We start from the raw sequence: 23,629 nt of genomic DNA on the forward strand, positions 1-23,629 counted from the left end.
CGCGCGCCCCTGTCACACGGACACTGTAAAGGTACTTTGAACTAATGCTCCATTACTCCAAGGACGAACGCGCGCTGCCACACGGACGCGCCAAAGGACACCTAGCTCAAGGGAGCTTCGAAACAAGGCAGCTCGAGTTCGTCCTTTGAGGCTTCAAGGGAGAACTCTCTCTCCCAGCGAGTTAACAGCATAAATAAATTGAGAAAAGAAACGTTCAATTTTCACTTATAAATTCACTTCATAAGATTAGTGGTGTTTTAAAATATAAGATGATCTGTTTTGTGGCAGTCTCACCACGCCATACTCTCGTTCCAGATATACGAGCGTCACGGTAGCCACGGTAAATATCGCCATGTCGGCCATGTTGTTTGTTGCTTTAACATAATATGGTTATAAAACTAATTTACTAAAAAAAATGTGACATTTCTGTATTTACATGTGCAGTGAGCTTTGCAATTTTAATAACGCTTTTCGCCGATGAGGGCGCTAAAAACTTCTTGCGACTAGAGTCACTGGCCTCTACTTGCGACGGTCGTTCCGCAACCGTGTAGCACGAACTCCCTTGAAGTAGTGCTCCTTTGGGAGCATAAAGGAGCATTAGTTCAAAGTGCCTTTAGAGTGCCCGTGTGACCGGCCGTGACTGAGCGTACGGTTAACGTGGCGAGTGCCACGAGGCGGCGCTGGTGATGTGGTCGCTGCTGGCGCCACCATACCAGCGCACGGAGCCCATAGCGCAACGTAGTGAAAGCAGAGATGATAGCTGTCAACTATGCGTATTCATCCCTAAATATAAAATATTTGATGCGATATAGCAAAAAATATGGCTTTAAGAACCTGAGCATTTCCTAAACAGTAGACCAAACTGCAACTGCATACCCGAAAATTTGCAACAACAGAATTGGCAGTTTCACCACTTTGGCGCACCTTATAGGTCTCCGCCCACTAACTCGCCCTGCATCGTTTTTGATTCGTCGTGTACTGATGGTAAAAATGTTCCCAGATTTCAAAGCCAACAGAAGCAAAAGCACCGCAAGTGCGTTCCTGGAAGCGTTCGTGCCTTAAACGCCGTGCTCAACACCGACGTCCCTTCCAGCCTGTTTCCAGAATTACACTACCGCTGTTGTAACAATTCCGGAACTGAAGTCATCGCTACGAAGCCAAGTGATCACGCGCGGCTCAATGAAAACGGAGCGCTGCCGTGATCACGTGTTGGCCAATAAGGAATGCTACCTGCAGTCAAGTGGTGAAACTGTCTCTCTCGGGGAAAGGGGCTTGTCACTTCCAGGAGAATGCAGAACGTCTGGGGAGAGTTTTTCTTTTGTGCAAATACAGAGCACTGAGCTCAGAAATTTCATAACCTAATCACAGTCTGCTTGCTTCACAAAGTGGAATGCAGTAGCAATTAATCCAAGTTTGCAAGATTCATGAACACATAAGAAGCTTCTCTGGATATCTAAACTGATGCTGTTTTTAGAGCGAGGGCTCTCCTCCTTGGCATACAACTTCCGATTTCGATGAGACAATCACTTTCAATGACTTACAAGGTCAAACCAAACTACAGAGTGGTGGTATGGCCCAAGCTATGGCAGTTTGACCACTTGATCATATGAATATGACCATTGGGTACCTGACCTTGACCCTTGACATTTGATTTGTGACAGTGGAGGCTATGCTTAACAGAGCTTTCGCTCGTATAGCTAGCTTCAAGCCACGTTGAACCTCAGCCATTTTTCTGGTTTACCTCACCCCGCCTTCCTCCTTTGCGTCTTTCCCAAGATGATACATTACCAACCTCTGGAACAAGTTGCTGCAAACTACTGCATGTTTGCTTCTGTTAAAAGCCCTTTTGCAGTGCACCAGTGTGCTTCCATCATTAAGCTATTTCAAGGATCACCCACTGTTGTCACAAAGCTTTATAAACCACACATGGTTTTAAAGTACTGATCAATTGAAAATCTGACTGAGGATTTTCAGATTAAAAAAGATAAGTTAATTTTCGCTAATCTTCTTTGCAATGTCTCAACGAAATACAAAAGTGAAAGTGCTTGAATCAAACCTCATTTAAGAGCAAAAAAACCAAGCCATTCTGATACCCTCTTGCAACTTCAGTAGTCGCACTGTGAAGCTACCAGTTTCAACACAAGTCAAGGTGAGTTTAACCCCTTCAGACGCCAATTAATTATGCTGAAAGGAAAAATGTTTGCATAAATGACGATCAGTAGACTAAACAAAAGTGATGCGCAAAAATTACACAAAAATATTCATATTTAAGCATATTTTATTCGCGTCCACGTTAGTGGACATAGTGCCTTAAACCTGATACATGACCGTAAACACTACCACATTTGCTTGCCTTTTCTAACTGATAGTTAGACATGAATAAATGTTTAGCTGTGGGAATGTACGCATCAGGTAATTATTCTGTAGTTCGTGACTAATAAAACAGATAAAAGCAGTCATTCTGTGACGACAGGCAGAGGAAAATTTGGTATTTCGAGCACTGAACGTGGCTTTTATATGTGGAGCTTACACGTCGGCACCGTTGTGTAATTAACGTGTTCAGAAGTTGGGGCCAATGGTTGCTTCCATCATAAGTAATGCTTCAAGTCAAGCTGCATCGAAGGGGTCTCGAGTGATCTGAGCACAGGTGGAAAGGAAGAGAGAGAGAGCATTTTGCGGCCTGTTTTACACGGTTTTTGCAAAAATGAGAAATCATTTTTCAACTTTGTTGTTTGCTCAATTTAAGTCAGAGACCTGGAACAAACTGTCCCCTCGCTCAACTATTGTGCTGATTGTTTTGTAGCCTTGGAGCTGAGCGACCAGCTCTGAACTGACCATGGTGTGAGGGCTCAGGTTCCGTTTCTTCATCTTCTCTTGTGTAGTGCTGCCAATTTGTATTTTTCTCAGTCTCGGGTTTCATACAAAATATGATTTTTGCTAAAAACCGCAGCGAAATTTTCAAAACAATAGAAAAAAATTGGCAGTGGCTTAGCTCGGCTTTGCCAGGATATACGTAGCGAAAGCGTGAAACTCCCCAGTTGGCCTTGTTCGCATATTCCACAACGCATGAAGCACAGGCATAAATGTCCAGTATGACCTGTAGGTCCATGTTTGATTTCAGCACCGAGGCTATTCAAGGATTGAAGGGGTCGCCTCACTCTTACGCCTATTCTCTAGGCGAAAGGCACATTGTTCTTCAGTTTCTTGAGCCCGCTGAAGTCTCTTGGTCGCATTCCATCGTTCATCACGGGCCATCCTCAATGAAGCAGGACTGAGGTGTCTCCTCCGGCTGCTGTCGCTACTGCTAGCGGTCGAGACATCGGACGATAAACGTGCCCGTCTCGTGGTGGCATATTCACGGCGTTTAGCCAGTCGTTCGGCGCACTGTTCCTCTGTTTCCTGGGCGATTCGTTTCCTCTTCATCTCGATCTGATGTTGATACCAGGGCTCCTTCTGCTTAGCAGACTTGTCGCCGTCCATACTGCCACCTCAACTGTGGTTGCGGCGCACGCGAGCTCTCCTTTTCAATGCTCCAACATGTTATCAGGTATGCGACACAGCTGGTGAAGCGAGTGCAACGACGAGAAAAGTAGTGTGATGTCATACCAAATGGCGGCGGCGGTTCCGCGGCGAGGTGCGTGGTGTGACGTCATGCCAGATGGCGCGGCGAGCATGCGGCGTGTACAGCTGCGGCGGTTGCTAGGCAACAGCTCAAGCTCTGTGCCTCCTCGGAGCACCGCCACAGCGAAATCTCAAGTTTGCGACCAATAAAGCTTTCGCTTTAAAAAATGTTCTGACTGCCATTGAATATGGTTGCTTCCTCCGGATTCATGTGTTCTACAATCTAGCACAGGTGTTCTCTGATCCCTTTTTGAATACTGGTAGGGGGCCTAAGACCCTCCTGGACCTCCCAGACTTTAAGCACTGGTCATAGCGCGCTGTGTTTGTCGGCAGTGGCTCAGCTAAGCGGCGGTTCTTTGCGACCATCTGCGGGTCTTCATTGCTCGGTCGACCGCACTCCTTTGGAGGTGTTCCTCCATTGGCTATTTTCATGAAAAATGCTTCAGCACTAGAGTCGTCCAACGTTCTCTTTGTACGAGCAGTTTTGAACGCCCGTAAGCAGTAAGCCCATTTCGTACCATACGTCTACAAAAAAGACGGTGCATTGTGGGGAGAAAACGCCACTTTGATATTTTCGGCATTAAGGTGCCATGTCCATATTTGTGGACGCGCCACTCTGAACGTCCATCGCAGCACTTTTTCTTCGACTAAGACGATGAAAATTGGTGTGCCATATCTACATTAACCTATCGACACATTCCGAGCCCTAAATTGTATCATTCATGATTATTTGTAAGGATAGAATGCAAAAAGAAAAGCTATTTACTCATCTCCCCAAAAAACGACGTGATGCACATATCTAATTTTTTTTTTACAAATTCGCTTTAGCTGCAAGAGATGGTGCCACAAACTTCACCGGAAGGGTCAAAATGGTAAAACCGTGGTATTCAAAGAAAGGTGGAAATTCGCCTTGTGTATGAAAATATGAGGAGGCTTAGGTCGCGTCCACATATGTGGACCCAGCGCCTGAAGAGGTTATATTGGAAATCCCCAGCTGTAAGACGAAAGCTTCCACAAGTATCAAGGAATTGTATTGGCTGCTTGTTGAAGTCACAAACGCTGTATACAACACCTTTGAAAAATAAAGGAACTTGAGAAGCTGGCATGGTGTATGCATTTATATATATATATATATATCTTTACTGCAGATAATCTTATATTACAAAACAGCATTGCACACAAGTGCATGACAGCCCACAACACACTGCTCGGAATAAACAAAAAAAAAATGCAAATGGAAATTGCTGCACCAAATATTTTTTGACAACGTCCAAATGGTCAAAGCGGAAGTACAGAAGAAAAGCTAGCCTCAAAACAAAAATTCTGGCACTTGCACCTTTGACCCAGTACTGGCTACAACTTTGTTTTGGGTAACAGTGCAGCAGCGGAAAGGGTGGTTTCAAGTTCTCAACCTCTGATACAGTGCAGTCGGGCTGCCCAAAGCCATCCCCAGCAGACAGGGAGCTGCAGACATGAATTCACTTCAACAACACAGGTGCAATTAAAGGCAGATGTTGTTGCCGATCTGCGGCACAGTCCCAGAATTCCTTTTACAAGAGTAAAGCAAAATTCATACAACATCCACTAAACACTGTGCTTAAGGTAAGCAAGACAACACTATACCAGAGGGTGAAGCAAGAACCCTTCACAAGATAAATGCTAGATGATAAACAAGCAGGTTGACAATGAATAACCCCCCCAAAAAAAAGAAACTACAGGTAATGCACAAGTTGGCTCTGAGAGTAACTGTTTGCAGTGACGGCATGTTCTGATCAGAACCAGTTGAAAATGCTAAAAGTACATATTCCAAAGAAGGGAAGGAAAAAAAGTGCTACATACTTTCCAACTGTGGTAACAATCACCTCAGCACAGAAAAATGTAGCGAAAACACAACAGACAAAGCACTGCTATCAAGTGACCATGCCAAGATAGCATGCTATAAATAAACGTCATGCTTACAAATGCATGCGCAGACCGAAGCTGTCTGCATGCAATCAATCAGCCAACATCAGACACTCGGCACCCCTCCGCAGCACACAGTCACAATACTACGTATAAAGTAAGCAAGCATTCATCAAATGGAAAAAGGACCCAACAAATGCAAGTAGCAAACATATGGTTCATGCTATATCAAGCCGGGAGGGTAGTCCACTTAAGACTGACAGCCTGTCTGCTGTATTCCCTACCACTTCTTAATCTAATCATACAATCAAGTTGGTTCCTCCATTTTCTCAGAAAAAAGATGCACGTCAGAATCTGTATGCGATGTGGTTACAGATGATTACTATAGCACTTAGCTAAGTGTCGGATACGTATTAAAAGCGTTGTAGGCTTTTCGCCATGAAACTGAGAAATGAGCAAATAAGCTAGCTGCCGCACAAGAGGACTAAAAAGGTTTTGACAGATCGCGCATCACTTCTTCCTGGCAACTCAATAAATGGCGGAGCTGCCCTGATCATTCCTGATGGACTCGGGAGAAGAAAAAAACAGGACTGAATTTGCAGAATTCCCACTGCCACTACGTCCAAGTTGGACCACTACTCCACGCATATGTCCATGAGACACCTACAACACAAACAGCCCAGTAAACAATGTGGGGGGTGCTGCTGCAACTCAGCGGCACCGCTAGATCGAAATCACAGCTTTCCACGGAATGCTACTGGCATAGACCCCCAGCCTAGCGAATGAGCAAGCAGCCAGTGTGAAGCACGTAGGCTAGGCAACAGCCGCTATCCTTTTGATCGCCTGGCTCACACACTCAGAAAACGGCTAAACAACTGGCCTGAACTAAACCACAGCGCTGCACTTTTCATGTCTCTTCAGATTGCTGGAACAGTTTGCGGCAACCTTAGACTGTTCTCGGTTGCCTGCACACACAAAGACCAATGATGCAGTGACCATCTATGTTTTGTGTCTCAGAGGAGTGTACACGGCTCCGTGCTACAGAACAGATGAAGACAAAGCAGGTCCTGCCGTACTGATACCAGTGCCAGTGCTCAATGCAATGGCAGGACGTGAAAGCGCAAGGGTAGCCTTGAACTAACACGTGATATGACTTACATCTGACGACTGGAACACTCCTCCATGAGCCAGACAAGAAATCAGCATGTGGCGAGTGTGCAGATGATGCCCAGTAGCACTGAGCCCAAATTTAAGAAACCAGAACAAGAAAGAGTAGACAGCCTTTCCAGCATCTTTCTTTAAATGCTAATAACGAATAAAGCATATGCTCTATCAATAATAATGACTAAAGAAAGCTAGCAGGATCACATGCTGCGGAATCGGCATGATGGCACCAAGCCCGCTGTAGTTCCTCCAGAAAGGGGGCCCGTTTTAATCAGAATAAACTAATCAGAATAAACTGTCAAAAAATTTACATTTACGCATTACTCTTTGACGCATTCCAGGCTTCTTAGGGGCGTCAGAACTAACACATGACGTGATCGAAGCAGCTGCCCAAAGCGTTTCACCAACAGTCGTACCTTAAGTCGCTGCTTTTACGAGATTCTACCAGACAGTGCAAGTTTGTTTCTGGAGGCCGTTTTCAATACCCCGACATCATTTAAACTAAGCCTACCACAGCGATCTGCAATTCACGAGCTAGAAAGCGAGTAGACTCATCAAAGTTAAAAAAAAAAAAGCGAGCTATCCAAAGCCATGTAACAGCAAAAATGAGTGGTCCATCTCAGTGTTCCCAATATCGCAAAACACTCCTGCTGGACAAGTAGTCACGTGGCAGGGAGACTAGCAACTTCTTCCTTCGTCACGGTAAAGAGCCACCACTACACATAGGAACGTGCTCTCCGCTTAGGCAAAACTATCCGCACGTGACATCACGTGTACAAACCTCACAATTCTCCTTAATTCAGCTTTGTAGTCTTTCTTCAGCTGTCCTAAAACCTTTCCGCAGTGTACAGCTGCCCCAGCTCTCTACCTAAGTGCTGTCCACTAGTACCCTATCTTTCTATGATGGCCGTGCTTACCAAGCCATGGTACAAGTCCCTAAAGGGTACCTCTACAAGCTCCTCTTCCCAAAAGTATCAAACAAAAGGGGCTCGTTCAGGGCCTTTGGACAGGCGGCTCAAGCTCATTCTCGACATAAAAGTTGTTAAGCGTGTCAAGGACCCTCTTGAGTGCCAGAAGGTAGGCCCCGCAGTCGGTAAAGAGCTGCCTCCTGTACTCGGGATGCTCAAAGTCCTCGGGCGATGGAGCCATGGCTTCAAGGAAGGGTTCCAGCTCGGGCATGGCTCGCAGTGCAACAGCAAAGATGCTCCGGACCACCCAGCCGTGGTGGCACTTAAGTGTGGCACCATAAGCCACCGAGGCACAGTCCGTGAGAACTGGGTTGCCCGAATGTATCTGCTCCAGGAATGCATGTATGAAGGCCAGTGCCCTCGCCAGCCATAGCAACGCGTCTGTGGCAGAGTTGCGGTTGCTGTTTGTGCCCGTGTCGACCTCCTGCTGGACGATGTTCAGAAGGAGGTTGAAATGGGGTGGGTCCACATCAAATTTGGCCTGCAACTTGCCAATGTTACCCTGAATGTCCATTTTGACTGGGACAAAGGCCGTTGAGCCAAGAACATCGAATACGGACAGAATAGAGCGGCAGCTGTCCAGGAATGGTTCCGTTGGAATGCTGGCGCTGGAGGTGAGGTCGATGAAGCTGTGCTCCATCACAGAGAAGAAGGTGCGTGGCTGGCTTGGGTGACTCAAAAGACTCCCATTAACTACTGGACTAGGTTGCTTTGCGGAGAAAACAGGCGGATTGATGGTGGTGGTGGGCAGCAACTCCGTATGACTAGTGCTCTCGGCGCCGTTAGGCAATGGCACACTGTTGGCCGGCAAGACATGGCTGCTGGACACAGAAGACGGAGACGACGTCGAGGCACAACCGGTGGGGGACGTTGCAGAAGAGGGTGGAGCCGATGCACTGCACAGTGCTGAGTCCATGCTAGGGTCCACGCGCTGAGCCCGTTGATGCCTGTCTAGTGTCGAAATTACAGAGGAACTGGCTCCAGAAGAGGAAGAGATGGAGTTGGACTTTCGTCTCCGCCGGGAGGATGAAGGGTGCGCGCTCTGCAGGGACTTGGGAACCACGGGGGCAACAGGCGGTGGCGCTTCGTGAGGCAGGGCAGAGTCGCGCACTTCCTGGTGTGGCAGCTCATACGTGAAGTTTGCATCGGCCAGGCGCATGCAGTCCTCCAGTGTCGCAATGAAGGTGTCACAGGTGGCCCGGAGCAAGTCGGCTGCCTCGCTAGCCTTCGCAGCTTCGTCCCCGCTTGCACCCGTTGAAGTTTTGATGGTGTGCACCTGTGTAAAAATCCCAAACATGGGTAAGGCAGCCATTTCCGACTGGCTCAGAACGCAGTTATGCTTTCGCTTGGTGTGCTATTTGTTCTAAATGAAGTTTAAGCTCTAAAATCTATAGACAGGTATGATAGTGTTTTGCTAGTGTAGACGTTATTGGCGCGGTTCAGGAAGACCTGCCAGTAAGCCACCCAGAGGACAAATAAGTGTGAGCATAAAATTGCAGTACCGCATTAAATGTGCACTAAAAAGGAATCTCAACTCCTCTTTTTACCGCGGGAACTCGATCTACACGTTCAGAGTATTCTTAGAAACTTGGAATTATTGTCCTGTGCGGCCGATTTCCCTAATTTAAATCGGATTAAACGTCCCGGCTCCCGCCATGTTTTTTTTGAACTCAATGCTGCAGGTAGGAGGAGTCAACCAACGCGTGGAGTGCCTTTAGTGCACCTTTTAATCCTGATCAAGCGCATGGTTGTGCACTACCGACAAACAAGAAAGGGGGAGGGGTCTGCATAATTGTGGAGGTGGTTGCACTTCCAGTAGAAACAAATTCCAGCACTGCTTTTGAAGAGAAGGTCGCAGGATAATACTAACAATAAAAGCTAAAAGAATTCTGTGCTCTTCCAGCAGGCCCCAAGAGGAAAGACGAACGGAAGAAAGGGAAAGGCACAGCATTCCAAGTTTAGATTCTCCCCATGCATACCTGCTGCATCAACAGGTCGCAGTAGAGTCGCAGCTCAGCCTTCTTGGCACGCAGGCTGCCCTCAGGGTCACCGCCTCCGAGCCGGGGCGGCTGTGTTGCATGGCCACCGGCTGCCGCAGCTGTGGCCGCCTTGGAGCTGCCCAGGGCGACCAGCCATTGCTGTCGCTCAGAGGGCGTGGGGGCGCGCAGGTAGAAGTGTTGCTCTGAAGGAATCACCAGGTCCAGCCGCCGGCTGTCTGTCGGGTGCACCACGATCTCGCATGCAGACACCTTCACCGAGCCTTTGCAGCCCTGGTTCACCTGGCGCAGAGGAGAGGTGGCACATAAGGTAGTACCACTATAACAGCAGCAATTGGCTGGGGCTGATATCAACAGTAGTGCCACAGAGTGCAATGTGCAGAGAGGGAATTTGAAACAAACAGATGCAGGCCTGGTTGGCTAGAAGTGATGCACAAAGAGAAAAAAAAATTGATAGCAGTTACACCAGTGGCGATGCGGAAAATCAGTGCTAGCTGACATGCAATAATGATTACGTGCGAGATGCTCATGGGGCTCCCTGCCAGCCTCACTCTCCCCAGTCACATGCTTGGCGGCATGGACGTGAAACAATTACGAACTCGAACATGCCTTTCCTCGCAACCTTCCCTCCCTTTATTTTTGGAACATTAATGCAAGGCGCAAGGCACAGGCTATGTGCATGGGATAGTCACATGGTCGTCGCTGTACCTCACTGCCCCCCTCCTTCCCGTCACGCTCGGCAGCAGAGACGCTTTTAGCATGTTAGCACTAGAGCTTCCACTCCCGCCATTGTCTGTGTGGCCACCGGGTTGTGTAGGCAACCTGCCAAAAGTGGCCCCCCCTATATGGCAAGTGGGTCAACTAAGCTACATGACCTTGTGACATATTCACAACCTGCTTACTGGATTGCAACCAAACCGCCCACTGTGGCAATTCAATTAGTGATTGGTCGTGGTCAGTTGCTCGGGAAGAGCAACCTGGGTCTCACAAGCACACCAATGGCAGCACATGACATCATAGGGAAGTGCCGTATCGCTTAACCGCTGCACCTCTGCGCCAGAAAGTGGTACGAGGACTCCCGGTGACCTATGAATGCAGAGAATGACCAATTCTGCATACATGGGCGTTAACCCATTCATGCTATCTCGTCATACCCTGAAGGAGGTGCTTAAGTCCGATTTTGCCTGCTTGACTTAAAAAAAAAAAGACAGCATGAGTGGCCATAAAAAGGATGATTTAAAAAAAGTCTGCATGACCCGCATTATGTCTGCTTGCACTGTTTCTGCACCTAAAGGAATGAAACAATAGACGCACTTTCTTGGTCCACATGTCAACTTACCGCTGTTTAGGATGGCTCATATCACAAGACGTATTTAAGAAAACGTCCACAATTGCTATTCAAAGCACCACCTGGGCTACAAACAGGGCGATAAGTATATTCGAGAAAGCATGCTCAAAGCACCATGCAGTTCTAACTGACTGGTCTCATTTCTCCTCTTCATGAAACAGCAGCGAGCGAAATGTGCCAGCATTAAGATGTCGCACTTTGCCCAAGTTGAATTCATCTCACTCCGCACAATCACAAGCACAGCCTGCAGTTCAGATGAAAGCTCTCCCAGATCCAAGCGCTTGCATTGGACAAACAACATCGCCTTGACGCACACACATACACGCAACTTATGCAACACTCCAAAAACTGGAACCAAACACAGCCTTAAGGATGAGCACTAGCTATGAAAGCCGCAGTTTCTAATCCAGCTTTGTGTAGATATTTTCCTTGAGAATGTGCGTTCCAATGGCCCTTCAACACAACCAGCTAAGCTCCAACCCTGACTGGCAGTGCAAATGGTAGGCACATGGTTACACTGCCTACTCAGGCTGAAGGAGACATTTCACACTACAAAAGAAGGAGGTTTGCAGTAAGAACAAATTATGTTACTGAGCTTACCTTATTAAACGACAGAAAAGGAAAGATCTAATAACCACCTTTTACACTGTTAGGCAAGAGACAAACAGAACAGGTAAAAACTGCCTTTAGAAACAATTTCTATTAAGAAGTCATATTTTCACTCACTGTTTGTTCTGGTTGCTTGCATTTGTCCTAGATATTTTACTGAACTGTATGTAGACAAGCGACTGTAGTGAAATTTTTTGCTGCTTTGGTTCATCATTGCGTTAGAATCTAGACATGTGTCCTCTTTTTTCCTTAACTTGTATTCTGACTGAACTGGTGTGTACAAATGCGATTTTTTTCCTTCCACTGTCTTGCAGACTGTGCATCAATGCTGAGGCCTTTGTCAAGCAAGCCAGCCTTTGCCTCAGCTGCCCCTTTCCATGGAAACAAAAATAAAGAACTGAATTGAAGTCATTTTGCTGTCCCTGCATAAATTTGCCCGCAACTGAGCAAAAGCTTGGAAACGTCCAGGTGCTACGAGATGAGCAAATTTAAATGTTATGGCACAAAGTTTTCCTCGCTGCATCCCATTTGCCTTCTGAAAGTAACCTGAGGACAATTACACAAGCACAACATTTCACTTGAAAATACAAGACCAGGTCTTGACATTCAGTGAACGACTGAACGCACACATTACTATTCTATGCACCAAGATTCTGGGGCAGAGAAGCGATAAACTGGACAGTTTTTTTTCTGCTTCAACTTTTCTTTCTAAAGGCTGGTTTTTCTGCTTGCATAGCAATGAAACAAAGCACACACATAAGCTTTCGCTGCAAATTTTTATTCACATGAAGATTAACTTTTGCGAAAAGAAAGCAAAAATGTATGGCTGTGTTTGGATGCAATGGCAAACATGCTCTAGAAGGTTCAAAGATAAACCCACGCTTATGAACGGTCAATGCACAATGTGAAGGCTTGCAAATCTGCTGCAACGGTTTGAAATGCCAAGCTTCAATGACAACAGCCCACTGCAATGATGTCAGTTTCAGAACGATCATCTCAAGGCAGGGAGAACCACATAGCAGCTGCACTTTCAGTGCGGAACACCCCGTAGGTACAGGCACATTTCCACTTGGCTTCAGCAGTTACGGTTAACGTGATAACGTGCGGTTTCACTGCCGCGCAATCCCCAAGCGCGAGCAACAATTTCTTTGTACTGCACTGCACACACTAGTTCAGCCACAAGTAACCATTCATTTTGATAACTGGCTTTTATTGAAAAACAAAAGTCCTCTTCTTTTTTATTGCAATTTAGCTCATAAACGTTAACTTGGGTCCCAACAGCACAGACCTCAACTCAGTGCGCTCGCAGCAACTTCCCCTCTCTAGAACAACCGTAAACAAAGTGGACAGCAACCTGGCCGGATAGATGTGCAGTTATCGATGACAGCAGTAGCTTATCGTTCGCGCTGGTTATCTCGCACACAGACGAACAAGATTCTGAAAGCGGGTGATGCGTGTCGAATGGAGAGTAAACATGCCCCACAGTTTGTTTGTTCCGTCACTTTCTAAACGCGGCCTGACAAATGGTTTCGGCATCCGCATCACCTGACGTTTTCACTACCTAGCTAGCCATTTCAGCATTTAGCGTTCCCCGACCAGAGGAAGGGCCTGCGGGACTTCACTTTCTCAAAAACCGATCCGGCGCCACCTAATGTGGAGAGTTGTGCATCCCACCGGCTTCGTGGGTTAATCACATATGTTGGTGAGCGTCGGAAGCTTCGATGCGTCACTGCTATGCTCGGAAAACAAACGCCACTAGGTAATTCAAAGTCGTTTAGAGGCAAGTGGAATTCGCCAAAGCTGAATTGTGCGTGTTCATAGATGCGGGAACACAGAGTGTAATATCTGCCTCCAGCGAGTACATCTCCCAACTCCTCGTCTAGCCGACAACGCGGACTGCACAGGCAAGTGTCACTTTCGGATAAAAAAGCCCTTGCACGCGCACAGGCTCGAAGCGTGCTCGCACGTGAGAGCTGACGCCTCAACGCGTCAACAAGCGCGACAAACACGCGAACGACGACGACGTTCATCGGTCTCGCACGCCGCCCCATTGAGCGTACTGCACATACCTCGTCCTGGGACTTGTAGTAGGTGAGGATGCCCTTGTCCAGGATGAACCATCGCGGCTGCCAACCGTTCCAGTAGTTTGTCCACTTCCACAGCACGCCTTCCATGGCGAACGTTTCTCCCGGGAGATCAGATGTGTTTTCTCAGACGGCGTCCACCGACCGCCCCGACAGGCAGGCGCAGCTGACGGATCAGGGGTCAGCCATGTTTTGTTGGCAAGCGGCAGCAGATGGGGAAAGTGGCCGCGCGTTCGTGTGCCGCCAGTTTCGCACGAGCGCGGCAGATAGAACAGAACAAAAAGAAGCAAGAAACTAGATATGCGAGTGCACGTGCAGCAGCACCACCTCTGTTTTAAGCAGCTGGTAAAAATAGCGATCGTATTGGGGCCACGATACTGCGGGTGGTTTCGTACGTCCAGCTAGCGCAGGTCGAGCTGGTCGGTGCCATGACCAGTGCCAGCGCACGGTGGCGTCCGAGCTTTACCGGTAGATCGCCCAGCTGTTCAGTGAATAATGCTTATTTCAGCACTTTTGTTCGCAGTACAATTAGCGGCCACTGACAGATGAGGCGGTGAGAAGTAGCAAAAACGCGTTTTCAGCAATGGTCCATGCAACGCCTCTTGGTAATTCTTGCAGTAATTCAAGAATTTTATGATGTTAATTAAGGTAGAAGGTTAAAGCGACGAAGTAAATAAAATGCCCCGTGCACATAAAATATGCTTACACGTGTTTATATCAGCCTTCGCAAAAAGCGCTCGCGTCGCCGCGTATTTGTAGGTAGGTTTTAGCTCTCAGGTGCACAAATGGCAATTTACCAATATCCCTCAAGAGAAAAGTATACAACAGCTGTATCTTACCGGTACTCGTCTATGGAAAGAAAAATGATAGGTGTAACGCTAAGAGACCGGAAACGGGCAGAGTGGGTGAGGGAACAAACGCGTGTTAATGACCTGGTCGAAATCAAGAGGAAGAAATTGGCCTGGGTACGGCATGTAATACGAAGGCAAGCTAACCGCCGGTCCTTAAGGGTAACGGAGCGGATTCCAATTTCCAAGAGAAGGCAAGCGTAGCAGGGGTCGGCAGAAGGCTAGGTGGGCAGATGAGATTACGAAGTTTGCAGGCATAAGGTGGGTGCAGCTGGCAATGACATGGGAGAGGTCTTTGCCCTGCAGTGGGTGTAGTCAGGCTGATGATGATGATGAACGCACCAAAGTTAATTATATCCGCAGGGTGGTACTCTAAGGTTCATTTCGATATGTTAACACACGAAAAGTCGTTATATCCGAGGTGGCATACTAATTAAGGTTTCTAATAAGCGAGGGAAGAACGTACGTGGGACTGAAAGAAGAAACATAGAAAGAGGTGACGTAGCGGAGGGCTCAGGAATAATTTCGACCACCTGAAGATCTTCTAACGTGCACTACTGTGCGATGTCGGTGCACGTAAAGATCCCCAGGCAATCGAAATTAACCTGGAGCCCTCCGTTACAGCGCCTCTTTATATGTTTCGTTCACTCACCTTCCTCTCATCCCTCCGGGTGAGGTTGAGGTTTTCACCGAAAACTGAGGCGGTTATTGCGTCATTTCCTTTCCTCAAAACCACGCACTCGAAATGAAAAGACGTTTCGAAACCGGTACCGGTTTCTATAGTTCACAAGGAGCAGGACAATTAAGAGCAGTGGGGGAATTTGTATGCGAAGAATATGACGTAATGATTGAGGCGTAGATGCTTTGCAAGGTGCCTTCGTTCTTGTTCAAAGTTGCTTGCGTGTTCTGGATGAATAGGGATTCGATCGGAAGGCGCGTCGTCAGGTTCCTTTCTTTCGGTGACATATAGTGAATTCCAATCGCAGGCCCGGAGCGGTCTGCACGCTCTGTGACAGAGCGCCTGAATCCGGCGCAGAGCGCGCGACCTGAAATTGCGATTGGAGTACACCTGCTCTGGACAGAGCATGCAGGCCAGAGCATGTAGGGCGCAGCTATCGCCGCTGAATAAGAACGTCACGCAAACTTCCGGTCGGATCCGCCGATTTCGGCGGAGCAGTCCCGACTGCTCCACGGAGCAATCTCGGCTCGGCAACCGCTCCCTGTCTACGATTGGAAGACTCGATCCGTGCCTCAGGTCTGCGTTTGGAATACAGTTGCTCCGAAAAGAGCAGGAAACTTTGCTCCAGAAGTGCTCCAACTCTGCGATTGGAAGTCACCAATAGAGGCGTTGCCCTGGTCTATCTGCTGGTGCCAGTGTCGTATGCGTGGCCTGCGAGCACATCAGTGCCATGCTAATTGTTTTTTACATCCCGTTGATGACCCTTTATGCGTCCTGTCTCACCGATGTAGGTATGGTTACAATTAAGGCAAGGGATCCTGTACATTACTCTTGGAAAGTGTTCGGTCCTTGACGTATAGTCGTGTCTTGAAAACTGCCGAGAAAACGCTTCGCTTATATGCCACGCACGTATGGGATGCCTACTCGTGAGTCTCACGGTCAGTGGATGCATAACTTGATTTTGTATCTTCGTCATGAAGAGAGAGAGGACAGCTTACTCCCTTTTTAGTCCTTTCTGTTTAGAGTGCACAAATTCATTCGCCATGGAGAGAATTGATCATTAGGTTGAAGAAGAAAACAAAGGTACGTTAAAGGGAAGGGTGAAGAAAGGGAAGAGGAACGAGGACATGGCGGCGGCTTCCACGTCGTCCGCCGACGCCGGAAATGGCTGCAGGGATGATGAGGTCATCACGGAGCTCGACGTGTACTTGTCCAAGGCTCTCGCAGACAACCTGTTCCTCCTGCAGTACTCGGAGCAGCCTCCCAGCAGTCGCAACGCCAGGCAGGTCGTCGAGGCCAGGGTGAAGCTGAACAAACGAAATCTGGAGCTAGAATACCTCGTGCGTACCGGCAACCCTGCCAACAGCCGAAAATTGCCTTCCGACAGTGCGAACTCCGGAGCTGACCAGTCCACTGAAGTGGACCTGGCGGCAGGTTCCATCGACGACCGGTGCATTAAAACGGAACTTTGGACAAGCAGCAGCACCAATCAATGCTTGGACGTCAAACCAGCGATACACACTTCCGACGACCAAAACTCGGATGTGAGACCAGTGACAGACGCCGGCGTCATCCAGTTCATGGAGGCGGAGCCTGTCTTGAACGCCGCCATTCGGCATATAATAAATGACCGCAAAGAAGACGTACCCGCTAGTTCATCCACGCCCCGTGGACCTGTGCCTGACTTCGGCACTGGCCAATCCACTGAGATTCCAGCACAGTTGTCAGAAAGACTTCGCCTCGTGGATAGGCTCGTTATGACATCGACGGACTCTTCAGTGTCTCCAGAAAGCAGCGCCGTGGGACTACTCTTTTCTGGAGAACTTCACTTGTCGCCGCTCAGTGCGGTCTTTCGAATGGCACCGACGATGCTTCATATGGACCAAATGCCAGCCGTGTTCCCGACATTCGAAACGTCAGAAGAAAACGGTGAGCAAGGCAGTGAGGTAGAGCCGAGAGAGGAGGTAGACGAGCTATTTTTTGCAACCAGAAGCTTCGAAGATGGCTCAGACGAGGAGTTTAGAAGAGCCTTTGAGCAACCCGTTGAAGAGGAGAACGAAGAGCCTCCGTGGGTTGAGGCTACATTTCACGGGTTCGGCACCGAGACGTCACTCGTTGAAAGACAGCTGCTGATCTGTCCCGAAACACGCGAGGAAGTGCCATTCCGTCCTGCCGCATCGCAACGATTCCTCCAGGACCTCATCGATGGACACACGACGGAAAACGTCCCTGAACAAGCTCATCCCATTGCCGACTCTGTGCAGGACAAGGAGAATCCAGAAGAGCGTTCAATGCATGGACTACGATGCCTGTTACTGGAAGATCGCATCAAGACCATACTCAGAAATGCCAACGTAGTCGAATTTTCAAAGCTCATGTCGGTACTGCCCGCTAAGTCGGACAGTGCAATGGTCCTAGTCTTCCTGGAGCAAGTTGCCGTCCTTGTGCAAGGCTGCTGGGTGGTGAAGAGTGAAGTCCTCTACCCTAGTGGAAGCTTCAGCCCTAGAACCGGAGTTCGAGCGAAAATCTTGCAAAGGGCTCGCGACCTCCTGCTCCTTTTGTACACAGAGTCGAGACATGTCATGGAACCCATGTTCACCCAGTCTCTCAAGTACCGAGGAAGTTCTCTTCCCGAAGAAGACGTCCGGGCGCTTCTACAGGGCATCGCGACGCCGAGCCCGGCAGGCTGGGAGTTCAAGGTGGCTTGTGATCGGAACTTCATTAACCAATATCCCGACGTGGCCCAGAGGCAGACGGACCTCTGGAGCGAAAAGCGGGTGATTATTTCAAAAACGTTCCGGTTTCCCGCCCAAGACGAGTTCCAAGAAACTGTTCCATCCCAGCCAACGGCCGACACGACAAGGCGAATCCAAAGAAGGCCAGTTAATTTTCGAAACCATGCGAGGATTAGCCAAGACCATACTCAGGTGACCAATGGCGCGGAGCTGGCAGGAGGCGCGGAGAACGAAACGCCGCCAATCTGTCGCCATGATAGACAAGACACATCGTTCAGGTCTGGCAGCGCTGGCCCGCCATCAAAGCTGAAGAAGACATCGGTCTGACACCTCTGCTTGCTCTGCAGGAATCTGGCAAGGCAGTGCACCCATCTTCACGATTCCCCATGGTTAAGGCACCTTGCTTACGGCAGCGACGTCGTGATGCATTTCAGGACCATTAATGCTGTCGGCCTTCAGCACACCAGCGCCATTATGGAAATGGTGAAGTATCGTCTCTTCAATTGACTGCTACAGGCAGCCACCTAAAAATTGCACCTTACTTCAGAGCGAGCAGCTCTGTTCGGCGATTTTCTCGAAGATCTGCCCTCTATGTTGCCGAGTGAAGCGGTTCTCTGTGGGCGATGTATTGTTTTTCGATATAAGCGCTCAAGAAAACGCGAACCAGCGCCAACAACCTCGTTCTCGTGCGTCACTGTTCGTGGACGCGTCGATGCTGCAGCGTGTACGCCTTTGTTACGTCACGGGAGCATTTCAGTTTGGTGATCGCTGTTAATGGGAGAAGTTTCCCAGTGCGAATTCTGATCTCCTTTTGTAAATATACAGTGCGTCTAGGGCACTCATACTTTGGAAATACAGTCACAAGTTCCGGTATTATTTACTGAAGTCGAAAACTGCAGTACGTCGAACAACCATATTATGGCCTCTTTAAACGCTCATTCGATTCCGGTAGTGCAAAGCAACCGAAGCTACCAGCGAGGTCATTACATGAGACCTGTTTAAGCCGAGCCTGTGCGGTTTTTATTCTTTAATGCTACTTTCCTGTGGTCTACTGTCGTGCTCCCGTTCTGCAGAATATCCGGCGTCGTGGTCATCGGCGATGCGAGCGAAAAATCGGACGTGGTAGGGTGATCCAGGTGGCCACCCTATGTTCAACCTGCGCCACAAGATTCTGCTCGGCTTCGCGCGACCCGCCACGGTAGATAAATGAGCCGGTCATGGGACCTTGCACGTCATCCAAGGCCACGTGACCTCGTGGCGTCACACAACATGCCAACCGGATTGTGAGGAAACTGCCTACCATGCGTGATCGGCACATTTACCGTCCTGTCGTCGTCCTTGTTAATTCTTGCGCTATGCCCTGCAAACACGGAAACCAACTCTCCCAACAGCAAGTGATGCTTACATGAGCAAGTTGACGGGCTAGTTAGTTCCGCACGGTGAATTAATATACAGCGCAAGGCAAAGACAAGGGACAAACAGCGTGTCTATAGTTTCTGTCTCTTGCCTTTGCCTTGTGCTGCATAATCACCATACCTTCCATGGCAGGTGGCAGTTTGTCGCGAGAGGTTGCTCGGGAAGAGCAACCTATAGGTCTCACAAGCTCATCCGATGGCAGCCCCTGCCATCACAGGGAAATGGCGCATCGCTTAACCGCTGCACCACTACGCCAGGCGTGGTATGAGGACTCCCAGCAATCTACGAATGTAGAGAATGACCAGTTGACCAGTTCCACATATATTGGCATTAACCAATTTTATACTATCGCGTCATACCTCTAAAGCGGAGCTTAAATGTCTCCTCCATTTTGTTTGTCGTCTTCAATACTCGTTACAATGCCAATGCGTTGCAGGATGTATTCCTTATTGCTGTGGGTTGACTGACTGATGACCTTACTGATATCAATTAAAGTGGGGAGGATGGTGAATCAGACAGCCGGGAGCCTTTGAGCCCCGGCGGCATCCGCGGCCCATGCCACTACCGCCGCTTGATCGGCAGGGCTAGAGCTGCGCATCTGTGCCCCCCACTGCTCCATGGTATGGATATTACTGCGTAGGGTCGGCATTTGCGGACATGCCCACGGAATGCGCGTTAGGTTGGCGGGTTCGTTGCACAGCCTACACGCATTGGCGTTACGGTCGGGGTAGATGCATGTGGGCGTACAGAATGGGGTGTGGTGGTCTGCTGGCGGCGCCAGGCATCTGGGCCTTGTACAGTGTCATGTTTCCCGCCGGGTACATGCTGCGGGTCACTCGGTAGGCTCGTGTTATTTCCTGGTAGTTAATTTCTGAGCGTATGCTTACGGGAATTCTCGGCATAGCCTCCTGCCTCTGTTCGGTAGGCTAATTCGCGAGCGGTGTTATGTTGCCGGGCAGGAGCAGATTAGCCCGGGCCCATATGTGCTTGCGATGCAATGCCCCTCGTCAAATTATAATAGTGCGAAAGCACTATTTCGATCGGTAAACCCCGAGCAAGATCTTGTGATGTTTGTGGGTTTTTGCCATCACTGCCGACGGTGCCACCATTACCTGTACAGCGGCAACGAGTCCCACAACACCGTTCGCACTCCTAGCGCCCCCGCTTGGCCGATACTCCCGCCCACACCATGGCGCTTCAATCGTGATGACGTCATCCATCGGTACATAAACGGCAGTACGTGTGCTTAGTTTCGGTAAAAACATGCGTACACAACGACAGTACATGAAAAACAGCATGATAAGCTAACATATTAGCCAACAGTAAAGCAACAAGACCAGGCAACGTTCATGAAATTCTGCTTTCGCATGTTTATTGAATTCAGGCAAATATTCTTCATCTCGACAACTTTCTCATCCATTCATCTTGACAACTTTCGGCCTATTTTCCTCGCCTCCTGCCTTGGCAAGACGTTCGAGCATGTCATACGGTCCTTGCCAAACTTATGGAGGACAATCTCTTATATACCCTGAAATGGTTGGCTTCCGCCAGTGGACATAGGTAAGGGAGAGAGAAAAAAAAATGTCAGAGAATCTTTACAACATTCCATTCAGTGCGAAAACACGGGCTCTTGCATGGTCTTGTTTGCTGGCTGTTGGACACATTTAAATTAGTTCGGATGACAATCTCGGTCCAAATCTGCCGGGGTCACATTTCGGGGGTGGGCCAAATCTTGAGGGTGGGTGGACTAAATTTGGGGGCCACCACCATGACAGAGCAATAAAAACACACGCGCACCGACCGCACTATGTTGACTACAACTAGAGTGGGGCGTCCAGCGTGGTTAATCGTCCAAGGTATATATAATATATAGCACCCGCGGAGCGTTCTGTCACTGCGTGTGACTACCTGGCGGAGAACAGACGGGACGCCAAGCCCGTCTGTTCGAGGAAAAGAAAGTTGACTTTTTCTGCCTTTGTGATTGTAAATCGTCCATGCATCCCTGCGTTAGTATGTGAAAACTTTATGACGTATACAGAACAATACCCCTTATGCCATAGGTTCTCAAAATTATCTACCCTATGCAGTCATGATTGTAAGAAGTGCAAGAGGTGGAGTATGGAATGCGAAGAACTCGAGAAGAAGAAGAGCCAACGTTCATCAGGGCGTCAATGTTCTCGCTCGCTTGAACCCACCATTGAAGGTCACGGCTTGACAGACGTGAAAGCGGCCCTCACTATAACCAGCCAGCCTTCTATCATCTCTGCTCGATCTTCGGTATGTGCGCCATAGTAGAGAGGAGCAGATTTATTTCGCCCATAAGCGGCCCTTTTGTAAATTCCACGTGGAGAAACTCGGCGACTGTACCCGAGTCCTGTCGCTGAAGGTGTGGGCCAGCTGCTCTGAACAGATCGCTTAAGTTCAGCACCACTCGCGGTTTCCGTCACCACAAGCGATTTTTAAATCTCATTGCAAAACAACACTGTGGGCTATGAGGGACGCCGTAGTGGACGGCTCGTCCATCCGGGACTTTTCACGTACACCAAAGTCTGCGTACGTTGCTATTTATGCATTTCGCCTCTATCAGAATAGCATGACGCAGCAGGGATCGAACCGATGACCTCGTTCTAAGTACCGGAAAACCACAGCCACTGAGCCGCTGCAGCGGGACCTTTTCCGAGTACTTAACGATGCACTCTGCCTTCTGCGCTTGCAGTGCCCATGGGGTTGAGGAACACGTTCGACTACCTGGCCACCGCTGATGGCGTCCTCAACTTCTTCGAAGTCGTACGTAAACCAAGTTAAAGGATAGGCGAAACGAGTCAAGTTGCATTGTTCCTTAAATGAAAGAAAAAAAGACGGCGAGGACTACTTGACGCATTTAAGGTTCTTAGTAAAAATATATTCTGTGGCTCATTTTGCATTTTGAGCTAAATGCGAGAAAATTGGATTCAGAAGTCTCCCCGCCAGCAGGCTAACTCGTGACGTCATCCCAGAAACGGACACGTGGTCACCTTTTGAAGTGACTGGCGGTGTAGCATAGCCTCTGGTATCCGTGCAAAAGCGGGGTCGACGCGGGCATATTATACTTGCGAAATCGGCCGGTGATGGCGACACATGTATTTCGGGTTTTGGTCTATACAAGTTCCCTTTCCTCTGGGGGTGGTCTCTTTCTCGTTACAACACGACACCTTACCGATACAGGCCAACTTAGATTTCTCCTCAACATCTCTAAGGACGCATTTAGTACGGAGGAAATTCGACCCAAAAGTGGAACTCCAATGTCAATGCGAAAAAAAGGCTCGGTTATTACGGTCTGGAAGTGAATATGGTGGTCACCTTGAGAGATCCGTGCTGAAAAAATGGTCTTGACGTCATCGCAATTTGCTTGCGAAAAAGCCGGTGGCGGGAGTATTTGCATTTCCCTTTTCGGTCTCGTTTAAACACACTGTATTCAGGTCAATTTCAATTTGCCGTCGGTATCCCATGATCATATATGGACTTGTGCTCTGCACTCAGCTGCGTGCGGCGCAGACATCTTTGCCAAAAGGTAACGGAGCAGGTAGTGCACGACAGCTGATCCGGATCATGAGAAGGAAATAACTAGAATAAGAATGGGGTGGAACGCATATGGCAGGTTCTCTCAGATCACGAATGGCAGTTTAGCAATATCCCCCAAGAGAAAAGCATACAACAGTTGTATCTTACCGGTACTTCTTATCGGTTGCATCTTACCGGTTGTATCGTACCGGTATTTAGTCCGAAGTTGGGCGGAAAATCAGGAGATGGAGGCAGAGCCGGCCACCAAGTGGCGAGCCCCGAAGAGCGGGAACGCCAGGGCACGGCCGAGGAGATGGAAGAGAACGACAGAGACCCAGACGGATGGCAGACGGCGGGCCGAGACGAAAGAAAGACAAGAAAGCCGCGGCGAGGGACGAATTCAGGGATCCCAACAAATCGAGGGAAACATTACAGCGACTGACAAGACGACGTACGGGCGGACGGATGAGTGGAAGAGGCCGAAGATGCCGCCGCTGCCCAAGGACGACTACAAGATAATCCTACGTCCCAGGGGAGGACTAAGGATCAGTGAACTAGAGCCGTTTCAAGTCACGAGAGCAATCGTACAAGAATGCAAAGGAAAAATCAAGGTGGAGGAGTTCATAACAAGGATCAGACGAGGATCCAACATCGTAATTGCAAGCGTTCCGGACGAAGAGAAGGCCGAGAGAATCGCGAAAATTCAGAAGCTGAAATT

The 23,629-nt window shown here is 48.8% G+C and overlaps 3 protein-coding genes across 6 annotated transcripts in view; 2 read left to right on the forward strand and 1 right to left on the reverse strand.

The window, feature by feature from the left end:
• Positions 1-4,731: 4,731 nt before the first annotated feature.
• LOC144100786 (pleckstrin homology domain-containing family A member 8-like) lies at positions 4,732-14,116 on the reverse strand. The gene is made up of 3 exons (XM_077633637.1): positions 13,679-14,116; positions 9,635-9,934; positions 4,732-8,931 (listed from the first exon to the last, which is right to left on the reverse strand). The coding sequence occupies exons 1-3, from the start codon at positions 13,781-13,783 to the stop codon at positions 7,681-7,683; spliced, it is 1,656 nt and encodes a 551-aa protein (XP_077489763.1). The 5' UTR covers positions 13,784-14,116; the 3' UTR covers positions 4,732-7,680.
• The window catches only part of LOC144100788 (uncharacterized), a 34,672-nt gene continuing 20,866 nt past the window's right edge, over positions 9,824-23,629 (forward strand). For 2 of the 4 annotated variants that reach the window (XM_077633641.1, XM_077633638.1), the window contains exons 1-3: positions 9,824-9,962; positions 11,924-13,513; positions 22,088-22,158. In XM_077633641.1, coding sequence (XP_077489767.1) covers positions 22,093-22,158 — 66 coding nt within the window. In that variant the 5' untranslated portion in view covers positions 9,824-9,962; positions 11,924-13,513; positions 22,088-22,092. The other 2 variants (XM_077633640.1, XM_077633639.1) reach the window with 2 other exon arrangements.
• Positions 16,311-18,775, forward strand: LOC144099972 (DNA-directed RNA polymerase III subunit RPC5-like). Its single transcript, XM_077633025.1, has one exon. The coding sequence runs from the start codon at positions 16,348-16,350 to the stop codon at positions 18,280-18,282; it is 1,935 nt and encodes a 644-aa protein (XP_077489151.1). The 5' UTR covers positions 16,311-16,347; the 3' UTR covers positions 18,283-18,775.

Source organism: Amblyomma americanum, chromosome 8 (assembly GCF_052857255.1).
Source record: "Amblyomma americanum isolate KBUSLIRL-KWMA chromosome 8, ASM5285725v1, whole genome shotgun sequence".
NCBI lineage: Eukaryota > Metazoa > Arthropoda > Arachnida > Ixodida > Ixodidae > Amblyomma > Amblyomma americanum.

Coding starts and splice junctions, on each gene's coding strand:
- LOC144100786 (XM_077633637.1), bottom strand. CDS start 13,783: ATGGAAGGCGTGCTGTGGAAGTGGACAAACTACTGGAACGGTTGGCAG. Junction 9,935..13,678: donor ACTACAAGTCCCAGGACGAG/GTATGTGCAGTA, acceptor CCTCTGCGCCAG/GTGAACCAGGGCTGCAAAGG. Junction 8,932..9,634: donor GCGACCTGTTGATGCAGCAG/GTATGCATGGGG, acceptor ATTTTTACACAG/GTGCACACCATCAAAACTTC.
- LOC144099972 (XM_077633025.1), top strand. CDS start 16,348: ATGGCGGCGGCTTCCACGTCGTCCGCCGACGCCGGAAATGGCTGCAGG.